A 14,122-nucleotide genomic window follows, 5' to 3' on the forward strand; every position below is an offset into this window, starting at 1 on the left:
CAGTACCCTCTCTGCTTATTCACTTTACCACCAAACTTTGAGTCATCAGCAAGATACATGATGAAAAATTCCAAACTTTTGCCTTGGGTATCACTAACAAGTTAATGCTTCGCTATCACGAGGTAATGTTGGCTAACCCAGTACGACAAAGCAACTGTCGTTACATAATCACAGTAACTGTTTGCACACCATTTGCCGATAGCCATTTATGCCTTGGTTTCTAAGTCTGCACCACAGCTGGTCAGTTTTGCTTTTCTTTCTTTAACGGTATTGCAAATACAGAGTCCGCACACAATACATAAATAAATTGTATCATCATATCATCATGATGGTATTATACAAACAGTAGGTTATTCCACCTCTGCACCACTGTCGAGGCACTAAGGCCTGCAATATGTTGTCAGTAGCATGTTGTCAATAAGAATCACACATTTTCTCAAATTATACACTGACTTCTTGAACAGTTCTTGGAAAGACTTACAAAGGTTAGAGAATCACTATGTCAACTAGTAAAGCCAAACAACCAACAAGAGGCATTGTTATAGCAGACAGTGATTTTGCGCAACGATGATTGGACAAAGTTCCCCCACAAAGCTGAGCAGTACAAGTTACAACAGTAGGATTTAAACAGGCAAAACTTAATTTCTTCAGAACGAAGGAAAGTTTTGTGACTGCGCAAGTACAAACTACCAAATTAAGCTGCCGATTCCAAACCCGCTGCCCTTGCTCTGTGCCCCTGCTTGCTCAAACGTTTTTTTTGTTTGTTTTACAAAATGCTGCATTATTCTGAAATTAATCTGTCGACCAGAATGTGGCGTAAACCTTTAGAGTGTCCGCTCTGAGTCTGGGAGGTTGGTGGTTCAATTTTCGCCCTGACTGAGTTGTATCAAAGACCTTAAAAATGGCGCATGCTATGTCATTGCTTGAGGCACAGCATTTAACGCTAGATAGGTGTAACCCTGGATATACCCATCTGTACAGAAATGGTATACCCCGGGGTATACCTATCTAGAGTTAAAGGGTAGAGCATGAACAAACAGCCATAGGTTAGCAACCTTGTGGAGGAGAGAAATTCGCCTTATTTGCCCCAATAAATGTGGAGAGAAGTGCGATGTCATACAGATGCTATTGCTGCTACTTAGTGCTCTGGGAAGTGATGCCACTTCCTCCAAGCTCAGTGGTTGTATCTAAAATCAACTCCCATCAATCAAACTCCCATGAAAAACAGCTCGCATGTGGAAAATGTGGATGTGCTGTTTATCACCATTTATGTTTACCTTGATATTCCAGCTAATTAATATAGGCCTTGACTATGTATGCCAGTGTAGAATAGCAATTGATTTAAATGTACTATGTGGATTTGGCTTAGTTAGTGGAAGTCGAGGCTCGTGGAAAAGCAAGTACTCGTATACTGAACTGAACCGGACGCAACAGGACGAAGGGGGGCACCAATAACGGAGTTAAAGGATGAAAGAGATGGCGACTTGGACAAACGAGAGATGTGGAGAGGCTTAAGTTTGTTTAATAGCTTAAGCCGTCAGTTTTTATTTCTGAATGTTTGAATAGATGCATCATTGCAAGTTCTGGAATATATTCTCAGCTCTCAAGTCTTTCTAAGCTAAATTGAGAAATAGATTGAATAACAGTTTTCATCCATGTCACCGTATAACGTTTGTGCATTTCTGTCGTTAGCTCACCTCCGAGCAGCAGCCGAAAGGTGGCTGCAGTCAGCAGTGGTGCGGAGAGAGGCAGGTGGTTCATCCGTGTCCTACGTTTCGCACTGCCATTCCAGCTTTTACTCCTCTTCCTCTTGTTCCTCGCTGCATGCCTTGCTCCAGGCTCTGAGGAGAGGCTAAGCTGCACCCACGCGAACACTTTTGCACGTTCCTTCCACCCTATGCTCACGTACACGAATGGTCCTCCGCCAACGTAACCAGCACCGTATCGAAATATACGCCTCACCTATCTGCACAACGGTTTCCTTTTACTGGGCTATGTTGCTTGTTGAAATCCTGACATAGCTCACCAGCCACATGCAACAATTGGTTTTGCACCCTTACAGCACCGGGTGCATTGCAGTTCTTAATTATTGGATTATGCAAACATATCCCATAGCCTTGACACGTTGGGCCTTCATTTGTACCAGAAGCCCTTTATTTACAATGACACAGACTGTTTTGTGGGTTTGTTGCGCTGCACATTGATTTTGTGATGCATCCATACGTTCTTTCAGCATGGTCTAGATGCAGCAGCCAGCAGTTAAATGACGTAAAAATAAATAAAAATACAAAAAGAGAGCACCAAAAAAAAAGTCGAAATGCGATCTTTTATACAAACAGTTGGTGGACCAAAAAAAATAAAACACCTTGTCAAAGCAATTGCATACAACGTTCACCGGCTCATCAGCGATATCAACAGCACAGGGTTAAAGAAGCTGTTGTGGTACTGCGGTGCACAGGTGCTAACAGAGCTTGCACTTTTTGACACCTTTGTGTTTTAAAATTCAGTTTATTCTCATGGGCATTGGAGGAGAAAGCGTTATCCCGGATGTAACATATACTGTTGAATTATATATCTAAAAGAAAAAAATAACAACAACAACAACCTTGTATGACAAAGATTTTTCCAAGTCTTGGATGTTTGCATTCTACCCTATAACATACAAACTATAACCTGTGCCGATTTCCATTGATGTTACACATGCAGAATTGTCGTTGTATAAATCTTCTTCTTCTTTTTATATGGTTTTGGGTTTTTTTTGTTAGAAATTTCATTTTTTAACGGTGGTTTCTGTCCACAAATATACTGGGCAAAGAAGTTCTAGTTTCTACATTATTTATTGATCATGAAAAAAATGGTTATGTTCTGTATAAATTCTATTTTGTTAACGGTACTAAGCGTTTGCTCAAAGAAGTGCCCGATTTTTAAAGCTAGCTAGTTTAAACACTGATCTTGAAATGAACCGTTGAGCTTGTAGTAGCACTCGTCATGCAGTAGGAATACACGTAGTGAAATGAATGACTAAGTCAAATTGCTTCATACATCACGGTTCAGAATGAGGAAATAAATATACGAGTACATCAAAACTTTGGGAATATTCGGCCGACGTTATGGACTTGTTATTATTATTATTTTTTGTATTGGGAGTTATCCACAATTGTTAATTTGAGGTTTGCATATTTTGTCCGACTGTGCTTTTTCTGAACCAAATATTTGATAATTTATTGTCATCTTTTGTTTGTTACAAGTTTTCCAGGTTTAGATTGTAATAAAAGTTAAATGTATGTTTGAATATATTTCTAGTAAAATGCTTTTTGAAATAACCAATGGAGTTCTCCTTTTTTTCTCCAGTTGCACAAAGCTGTTTATTTTGACTAGACCTTGAGAACATTATGTAATTAAGATGGTGACGTGAAAAATTGTGAGGCCAAGGCCGTTTATTCCTTACTAGCGGGGGCTACCCGGTGCTGTTGGAGGTGGGAGATGGGGAGATGGGGGGGGCGCGGCAGGGGGGCGGGCTTGGATACCCGGCACTGCCTGGTTGGGTGAGATTTTCCCATCGGTGGTTTTGGAACGTTTTGGATATTGAAAAACCTTGGACTTATTGGCCTTACAGTGGTTACCTTTTGCCTGCGGGACAGCGGCAGCACTGCCTGAGCCTACATCCCTATATACACTTCATAGCGGCCTTTAGAGGAGTGTTTTCGGCAAAGTTCCTGGGAGTTGAAAAATTGAAAATTGAAAAAAAAATTGAAAAAATTGAAAAAAGAAAAATTGAAAAACAAAAGTTCGTTTTTTTGGAGTTTAAAAAAAAAAACCTTTTAAAATTAATGACAGTTATACACAAGTACACATTCGCATAAATAAATACAAAACAATCACCAGACATTTGAATACAAATAAATCAATCAATTCCGGAAGTGTACGAAGTTGGAAGTACGGCTTCTTCTTCTTCCTGTTCGGCATCACACTTAACGGTATGAACGTCACATTCACCCCCCTCCCCGTTCACTAACTCCCTAATTCACTAACCACTAATTCACTAACCCCCACACGCCCCCCCCCCCCCCCCCCCCCGTTTCCACCCGCCTCCCCTCCCTCCCCCCGTTCGCCAATGAATGAATGTGAGGGTGAGGATGAGTGACCGAAAGAAAAAAAAGACAGAAAGAAAAGACGATAAGAAGAAAGTAAGAAATAAAATGTGTGGAAGAGAAAGACGCATGAACGAGGAATGTAGGACAGAGTTAAGGAAGGGGAAAGGAAAGGGAAGACAGAAAGAAAAAGTCAAATAGTTTGTAATGTGTGCCAAAATCTGCACACTACTGCATGGTGTTACTTTGATACAATACCCGCGCATCAGAAGGTTTTGATATCACTTATTTGGACCGACAGGGTGTTTAAATGTTTAAAAAAGAAAACACGGGAAACAACTGTGACATATGAGAACTAGCTCCATTGATTAACTCCCTTAGGTACAATTGCAAAGTAATTAATATACAGAGCACATTGTTGTTAAGGTAAAACATACATACATACATAATGCACAACTAATGGTGCGCTTTGCAATGTGCACTAAAAAACCCACATTTTGTGTATAAATACATCATATATTCACAAAAAAAAAACAAATAAAGTTTGTTGCAACCAACTTATTGAGTGAACTTCTAAGTTATTATATGGCGGATTTAATTTTGGAATGAGTGGTCAGAACATCCCACATTCGTTTTTGTTTTTGAAGGTTTTGGAAGGAACGTCCCACATTCTCGGTCAGACAATCATCTGTGAACGTCAGTTTTCTGTCGTCTGCTATTGATTCTACGAATATCAAGACATAGCCTACGGAAAGAAAGCACAGCGATCTGAAGACTCTGAAGAAGCTCAACAGGCCTGTTTAGCTGCTAACAGGATTCAAACTGCTGAGGCACGAGCACAAGAATCAGGAGTGGAAAGACAATACCGTTTGGATCAAAACAGACAAAGGACTGCTGCTGCAAGAGAACAAGAAACTGAAGAACAACGACAAATTAGAAGAAATACTGATCAAGTACACCGTTCTACAGCCCGAGTGGAAACAAGAGCCACAAGATATATAAATGGGCTGATGGGTGCTTTCTCCTATGACCCCCAAAAGGACTACAGCAGCAACCCAAAAATCACCATTGGAAAAATGAGCAAATGCTGTCAACATTGTGGTGCCAAGAAGTGGCCTGCAGAAGCACCAGGTCTGTGCTGCTCAGGAGGTAAAGTAAACCTCCCAACAATACAAGAGCCTCCTGAATTTCTCAAGAATCTGCTCCTCCAGGATACTCCAGAAGCATGACACTTCCATAGCTACCTTAAAAAATACAATTCATCATTTCAAATGACATCATTTGGAGCTGACAAGAACATGACAGACTTTGGATTTTTTACGACGTATAAAATTCAGGGACAGTGCTACCACTTAATGGGCAGCCTTCTTTCACTAACTGAAGAGCCTCACAAATTTGTGCAGGTTTACTTCATGGGCGGCAATCAAAAAGAGGCACAACAAAGATGCACCAATGTCCATGGCGGATTGAAGTTGGACATAGTCATGAAGTTACAGGAAATGCTTCACCAAAACCACAAGTATGTCAATGTCTTCAAATATGCACTGGAGCACATGGAAGACACGAGGAATCAAAAAAATCATCATCAGAGCAGACAAACGTCCAGCTGCAGAACATGAATGGAGATACAACGCACCTGTCACTGATGAAATTGCAATCATAATGGTTGATGAACAGCACGAACGACGTGACATTGTTTTGCAACAAAGAAGTTGACATTTGGAGCGAATTTCTGAAACTCACAGGGCCTATGATTCACTCCAATACCCTCTCATCTTCTGGAATGGTCAAGATGGATACCATTTTCAGCTACGGCAGATCAACCCAGGAACAGGACAAGAAACCGGTCGATCAATCAGTTGCAAAGACTTCTACTCCTATCATTTCATGAAACGGGATCAGTTTAACCAAGTTCTGAGATTCAAGGAAGTAACCAGCCAGTTGATGGTGGACACGTATGCCAAAATTGAGACAGAAAGGTTGGGCTTCATACGAAGAAATCAAGACAAGTTAAGGGCAGAGGACTACATCCACCTTCGAGATGCCATCAATTCTGATGGTGACCCAAGAAATATTGGCCAGCCAATCATACTGCCATCAAGCTTCACAGGAGGACTCCGTTACATGCATGAACGAACTCAAGATGCAATGGCCTATGTCAGAAAGTTTGGCCGGCCGGATCTCTTCATTACATTCACCTGTAACTCAAAATGGACTGAAATCTCCGATGAACTTTTTCGACATCAAAAACCCAATGATCGACATGACCTCATTGCTCGGGTGTTCCATGAAAAGCAAAAGAAACTCCTCTGGCTCCTAAAAGAAGGAAGAATCTTTGGTGAGCTTAGTGCCTGGATGACCACTATTGAATGGCAGAAGAGAGGACTTCCTCACTCTCACACACTGATCTGGTGCAAGGAGAAGATAAGACCAGATGATGTTGACAAGATCATTTCAGTTGAGCTGCCTGATAAAGATGACGATCCAGAGCTCTTTGAAACCATCAAGACTCAACTCATCCATGGTCCATGTGGAGTCATCAATCAATCCAGCCTCACCCTGTATGCAAGATCGAAAATGCACCAAAATATATCCTCGAGACTTTCTTTAGGAAACTCAGACCGACAATGATGGATACCCCCTTTACCGCAGGCGTAAGCCAGAAGATGGAGGCAAGACAACAACCCTAAAAGTTTGAGGAGAGTAGCTTACTTTGGACAATCAATGGGTAGTCCCACACAACAAATTGTTGTGCAAGCTTCCAAAGGCACACATCAATGTTGAGTAACTGCAGCTCTGTCAAAGCAATCATATATGTCACAAAGTATGTCAACAAGGGCAGTGACATGGTTACCTTTGCTATTGATATGGAGCTCAATGAGGGCGGGCTGGATGAAGTCAAACGATATCAGATAGGCCGGTACATCTCCAGTAATGAGGCTATCTGGAGGATCTTTGGATTTGACATCCACCAACGCTACCCAACAGTGGTCAACCTAGCAGTCCATCTGGAGAATGGACAGAGAGTGCATTTCACCGAGGCCACAGCTCATCAGTTGGCACAGGCACCACCCGAGACTACTCTAACTGCTTTTATCAAGCTCTGCCAAGATGACGAATTTGCTTGATCCCTCCTGTATGCAGAGGTCCCAACCTACTACACCTGGACTAATCAAAAGAAATGGAATCAACGGAAGCAGGGTCAACCAGTTGAAGGACACGAAGAAGTCAAGGCAAGCGATGCTATTGGGCGTGTTTATACTGTCCACCCCAACAACAGAAAGTGTTTTTACCTGTGGCTACTTCTCCACACTGTTCAAGGACCGACATCATTTGAGGATCTCCGGTGCTTTGCAGGCAGGGTGTGCACTAAATACCAAGAAGCATGTGGACTACATGGACTCCTACAAGACGATGAACATTGGAAACAGATTCTGGAGGAAGCAGCAGTCACTCGAGTGGCCTGTCAGATAAGACAGTTGTTTGCTATGATGCTCACAGCTTGTGAAATTGATCAACCTCATCTACTCTGGGATGAGTACAAAAACAATATGTCAGAAGACTTCCTGAACCAAGCCAGAAGACAGAATGAAAATGTGTACATTGAATTTTGCCCTGAAATCTACAACCAAGCTCTCTGCGACCTATCCCGTCGAGTTCAGGCTCTTAATAGCACATTGGCTAACTGTGGGATGCCAGGGCCAGATGAAGAAATGGAGGTAGCACAAGAAATCTTTCAGGAAACCAACTATGATATTCAAGCCTTGGATCCGTTTGTGGATGAAAATGAACCTCGATTGGTGGATGACCAGAAGCATGCCTATCACAGCATCATGAACAGCATTGAAAATGACAAGGGAGGACTCTTCTTTATTGATGCTCCTGGTGACACAGGCAAGACCTTCCTTACAAACCTCCTGCTTGCAAAAGTTTGCCAAAGACAGCATATTGCCCTTGCAGTGGCATCAAGTGGCATTGCAGCAACGCTTCGGGATGGAGGAAGAACTGCACACTCCATGTTTAAGCTGCCCCTAGACCTCGACCAGCTCTATGCCTCCGGTGCCCGGCAGTACCACAGTGCAGCTCATAGAGACTGCATTGGGAGGGAGAGGTGTACAATAATTGATTGATTAATTGTATAATTAAAATCAATAAAAGATTATCATAAAATATTTTCATAATCAATTGGCTAATAGCATAACTAAACCACTAGTGCTTCATCCGAAGATGTATCTTTTAGAAATTTAATTAAATAAGTCATTAATAAAAAATTAAATAATTAAATGATTAATTAATAAATAATTAATCGATTAAATGATTAATCAATAAATCAAAAATATCCTTGATAGTCACATTACTTGGTCACTGTCATGTCCACATATTAGCTTCCTAGCTCAAAAGGTGCCTAAGATATTGCCCAGATGAGAAAAAAAAAAAAAAAAAAGCACCTTTAGAGGCCATTTTTCCCCGCAAAGCGGGGGTTGGCCTTTTTCGGGAACCGTGGTTGTTGTTGTTTTTCGGTCCCCTTTTTGAAGCAATGTTTTACGGCCGGATGCCCTTCCTGACGCCAACCCTTTTTGCCGCCTTTAACGACAAACAGGGAATTACCAGTGAACTGGTACTCAATTAGCGGACCTCGGAAGGATGACAGGCTGAGTCAACCCCCCTGGCGTTAATTCAGCAATCGACCGGGATTCCAACCCAGGATCCTAGGATCCTAAGCCGGCACCCTAGCCACTAGCCCAACACCAGGGATTGCCCAGATGAGAAAGAAAATAAATAAATGATTAATAATGAAAATAAATAAATAATAATCATAAAAAAATTAAATAGTTAATCAATTGGCTCATAGAATACATAAACCACCACCATTTCATCCGAATCTGTAACTTAAAAAAATTAATTAATTAATCTTTCACTGATTAATTCATGTCTTTCACTGATGAGAGGCTTCCGTCTGGCCACTCTGCCATAAAGCCCAGATCGGTGGAGTGTTGCAGTGATGATTGTCCTTCTGGAAGTTTCTCCCATCTCCACACAGGATCTCTGGAGCTCAACCAGAGTGACCATCGGGTTCTTGGTCACCTCTATTACCAAGGCCCTTCTCCCCCGATTGCTCAATTTGGCCGGGCGGCCAGCTCTAGGAAGAGTCCTGGTTGTTCCAAACTTTTTCCATTTAAGAATTATGGAGGCCACTGTGCTCTTGGGAACCTTCAATGCAGCAGAGATTTTTTTGTGGCCTTCCCCAGATCTGTGCCTCGACACAATCCTGTCTCTGAGCTCTGCAGGCAGTTCCTTCGACCTCATGGCTTGGTTTTTGCTCTGATATGCATTGTCAGCTGTGAGACCTTATATAGACAGGTGTGTGCCTTTCAAAATCATGTCCAATCAATTGAATTTACCACAGGTGGGCTCCAATCAAAGTGTAGAAACATCTCAAAGATGATCAAGAGAAATGGGAGGCACCTGAGCTAAATTTCAAGTGTCATAGCAAAGGGTCTGAATACTTATGTCAATGTGATATTTCAGTTTTTTCTTTTTAATAAATTTGCAAAACTTTCTAAAATCCTGTTTTCTCTTTGTAATTATGGGGTACTGAGTGTAGATTGATGAGGGAAAAAATGAATTTAAACGATTTCAGCATAAGGCTGCAATATAACTAAATGTGAAAAAATGAAGGGGTCTGAATACTTTCTGAATGCACTGTACGTCACAGGAATGCATCATCTGCTTCTTTTCTTCTTTTGAGTTTAATGGCGTTTTCAGAGCCACGAGGCTCTATACACACCACACGCCTGAACATCACTGTGTTGCAAAGAAAGTATATTTAAAAGGAGGCCTATGGGACATCCATAAAACTATATACGTCTCCCACACGCTTTCACAAAGTTTAGGACCGCCTGGCACAAACGAGGATGCTTCTGGTTAAAATGACGGGCAGGTCAGACCCACCGACCCCCTCCTCTCTAACGATTTTAAATAGAAGCAACCTAGGTCCGTCATAAGACAGCATACCATAAATAAGTGAGATAACCACCACCATTTCCCTACTTTGGGTTCCCTACAGGCATTGCAAGTCCCGGAAGGGTGACACCCTATCACATGAAGATACGCATTTAGGCAATAGTGCTCAAGTCTAAGCCTGGAGAGAGCCACCTGGTCTCTGCGGGACAACTGAGGTAGCCGAAAAGGGGGGGTCACATCTGGATTCATCCTGTAACAAAAACTACCCTTCGTGGTGGTATCCCACTGGGATTGCCATTTTTGGACGATCATGTCCCTGGCCACATTCACAATTTCAGATGGTCCCAAAGGGATTTGGGTGACACACTCAGATGTGAGCGCACACTTGGCTGCAAGATCGCAGGCCTCGTTCCCTCCGATGCCCTCATGAGCGGGGATCCAGCACAGATTGACCACAGATCCTCTCCAACTAGCAATGTTGATCAGGTGCAGTACTTCGAGCACCAGGTCAAATCTGCATCCCTCCTGTAGAGACTCTAGTGCCTTAAGTGCAGAGAGGGAATCAGAAAAGATCACGGCACTGAGAGGGTTGAACTCGATTTTCCATTCCAGTGCCAATACGAGAGCAAATAGTTCCGCTGTAAAGACGGAGATTTTTTTGTTTGTTTTTGTATACAAGATCGAGGCTCATGAAAGCGCAAACATTAATCACACAGAAAGACAAACCGACACATAAAACATATAACATCGGGAGCGGTAGACAAGATGGGGAGAGAGGGGGAAGGACACAAACACAACATTTGAGAGCAGGGACCGAGAGACATGGAGACATCGAGAGATCTGTGGGAGGGAGAGGGCTTTGGGGGGGGGGGAGGCATGGGAAGGGGGGGTGGGAGAGGTATAAAACATATGGACACTGCCAGGACTTCCAGGAAAGAAGTTGGAATTTCAAACATGATGGATCTGGGGTGAATTAGCGGGGGTAGAAAAGATCAAGGTTTTGGATGGGGGAAGATAAGAGATGGTGGTGCACAGCTGTTTTAAAGACCTGGAGGGAGGAGTGGGATTGAAGGGAGTGTGGGAGTTGTTCCAGAGGCGGGAGAAAAGAGGAATGAAAGAGTGAAGGTGAGCAGAGAGCCGAGATTTCGGCAGTTTAACCATCAGAGGGTTGCTGGCAGATCTTGTGCGACCTGCAGGAATATTTGGGGGACAGAGCACAGAGAGAGCTGGGGGAGCAAGGCCGGAGAGGAGTCGGTAGAAGACAGAAAGACCACCTACCTGCTTGTGTGAGTGAAAGGCCCTCAGAGATAGCTTCATCGCGGGAGATTCCAATGATTCTGAAAGCTTTGGTTTCAACAGCGTGAAGCCGAGCTAGGTGTGAGGCAGGAGCACCGGCCCATAGGGGAGAACAGTATTCCATTGAGCTGCGGATGAAAGCCTTGTATGTGGTGAGGAGCTCAGGTGTGCCTAGGAAGAACTTCGCACGACGGAGGATGCCCAGTCGGCGACTGGCTTTGGAGGCCAGCTTGGAAATGTGGTTTTCCCAAGAAAGATCATGGCAGATAGTGAGACCCAAAAGCTTGAGCGACAGAACTTCTTGGAGAGGATTGTTGAGAAAGTAGATGGGAGGGTTGTCCAGTCGATATTTACGGAGAGACATAGTAAGAGTGTGAGATTCGTCAGGATTGAAAGACATGTTCCACTTGTTTGACCAGTCTGTGATTTTGTCCAGGTCTTCAGAGAGTGAGGAGGCTGCAGACTGCTGATCTGAGGGAAGAGGAATGGAGCGGCAGAGAGTGGAGTCATCAGCAAAGAGATAGAGACGATTTTTCAGAGAGTCGGAGAGATCATTGATAAAGACCAGAAAAAGCACAGGGCCCAGAACACTGCCTTGGGGAACTCCAGCCTGAACAGGAAGGGGAGATGAGAGAAATCCATTCAGGGCCACACGTTGACTACGACCAGAGAGGAAGTCCGCAAGCCATGCATGGAGATTTCCATGGATACCATAGGAGGAGAGTTTGATGAGCAGAGCTGGGTGCCAGACCATATCGAAGGCACGTGATATGTCAAGGGAGACAGCTCTGATTTCCTGTTTGGCATTGAGGACCTCCATTCATTGTTGAGACAGCAGAAACAGCATGTCCAGAGTAGAGTGACCTGGTCTGAAACCAAATTGATGATCAGAGATCAAGCCATTGGAGAAGAGGAAAGATTTCATATCCGAAGCATGATCAGATAACCTCTTAGCCTTTGTCACCTTAACATCAGGGATACATATTGCCGCCGCAGTTCTCCCAAGGGAAGGGACTTTGGAACCATCCATGTAAACGTGGAGAGATTGACCCCAAACCGAATGGATAAAGTCGATCGCCTGGATGCAGGAAGCAGAGGGGTTATCCTTGTCGACTCTCCCCCATAGATCCAGGTGGATTAGAGGCATAGTAAGAGTCCAGGGGAGCCAGATTGGAACTTTATTGACGGACTCAATGGGCAAGGAGTCCAGACCCATTTCACCCGCTACCCGCCTCCAGGCTATCCCGAAGGGAGCGGAATTTAGATTTTTACCCCATGCCTCATACCCCCAACAGTGTGCCAAAAAACGCTCGGACTGGGTGATTGGTCTCAGAGGATATAGACTTGGCCCAGAATTTTAGCCGGGACACCTCCCAGCGGAGGGATAGAGGCATCTCCCCGGCCTCCACCAAAAGGGCAGAGATAGGTGAACTCACGAAAGCACCCAGACAGACACGCAGGGCTTTAGCCTGAATGGCTTGAAGTTTACTGCGGTTGGTCTTTGACATGTCTGAAAAAACCTGGCTACCATAGTCCAGATGAGGATGGATAATGACTTTGTACAGGAGAAAAAGACTTCCCTGGAGGGCTCCCCAGGAAGTGCCAGTGAGGCATCGAATTAGATTTAGGCCCTTGGCGCATTTACCTGCGACCCTCTTAACGTGGGAGCTCCACGTAAGCCCCTTGTCAAAAACAACCCCCAGGAATGACACTTCAGAAGATGATCTGAGGATGGTTCCACCAACTGATATTGATGTGTCCTGGACCATCCGCTTGCAGGAAAAGATTATGAACTTGGATTTGGGCCCAGAGAACTTGAACCCCCACTTTTGGGCCCACAGCTCCATCAAGCCGATAGCAACCTGAAGTTTCCTTAATGCATAAGCTAATTTTTTACTCTGGACCTACAGGGCTTTGTCGTCTGCAAACAGCAGCATCTTGTCATGGATCCCTGAGAGGGACGCTATATCATTGATCATAATGTTGAAAAGTGTAGGGCTAAAGCACCTGCCCTGGGGGACTCCTTCTTTCAGATAAAAGTAGGAAGAGAGGGGTTGCCCTACTCTCACTTGAAAAGATCTAGTGGCCAGAAAATCCCTGATCCACCAAAACATTTTGCTTCTGATGCCGGGATGGTGCAGCTTGAAGAGCAGGCCTTCCTGCCAGACTGTATGGTAGGCTTTGTGAATGTCTCGGAAAACACGAAGAATCGCCCCCTGATTATTGAGGGATTTTCTCACCTCGTTAGCCAATAAAACAATGTTGTCGATAACCGAACGCCCCCTTCGGAATCCACTCTGGGATTCATTCAACAGGTTGTTCCATTCGAGCAAGAAAACCAGGCAACTGTTCACCTTCTTCTCCATTAACTTGCTTACCACCGAGATGAGGGAGAAAGGGCGGTATGACGACGGATTTTGGGGATTTTTCCCCGCTTTAAGGATCGGGACGACTATTGAGTGTTTCCACTCTTGGGGAAGTTCTCCTAAAGACCAAACTCTATTAAATAGGCTGAGAAAAACGCCCAACACCTTGTCTTCCATATTCTTGAACATATGAAAGGTCGATAGGTCTGGGCCAGGGGCACTATTCCTAGATTTATGAACCGCTTGCCTAAGTTCCCAGAGGGAGAAGTCCAGATTTAGAGGGGAATTTTCGGGACACCAGTCATTGAGGATTTCTCTGTGCTGGGACCGGAACTGGAACCTGGACACCTTGGACTCCTTGTTGGTGTTGTTTTCTCTAATCAAGTCAGAGAAATGTTTGCCCAA

At 43.9% G+C, this 14,122-nt stretch overlaps 1 protein-coding gene across 6 annotated transcripts in view; it reads left to right on the plus strand.

The window, feature by feature from the left end:
* The window catches only part of LOC137436726 (nesprin-1), a 344,176-nt gene extending 340,853 nt beyond the window's left edge, over positions 1-3,323 (plus strand). For all 6 annotated transcript variants that reach the window (XM_068130758.2, XM_078786725.1, XM_078786724.1 and 3 more), the window contains one exon: positions 1,693-3,323. In XM_068130758.2, coding sequence (XP_067986859.2) covers positions 1,693-1,933 — 241 coding nt within the window. In that variant the 3' untranslated portion in view covers positions 1,934-3,323. The remainder of the gene's footprint in view (positions 1-1,692) is intronic.
* The last annotated feature ends 10,799 nt before the right edge of the window (positions 3,324-14,122 follow it).

This window comes from Myxine glutinosa, chromosome 11 (assembly GCF_964187855.1).
Source record: "Myxine glutinosa chromosome 11, kmMyxGlut1.1, whole genome shotgun sequence".
Classification (NCBI taxonomy): Eukaryota; Metazoa; Chordata; class Myxini; order Myxiniformes; family Myxinidae; genus Myxine; species Myxine glutinosa.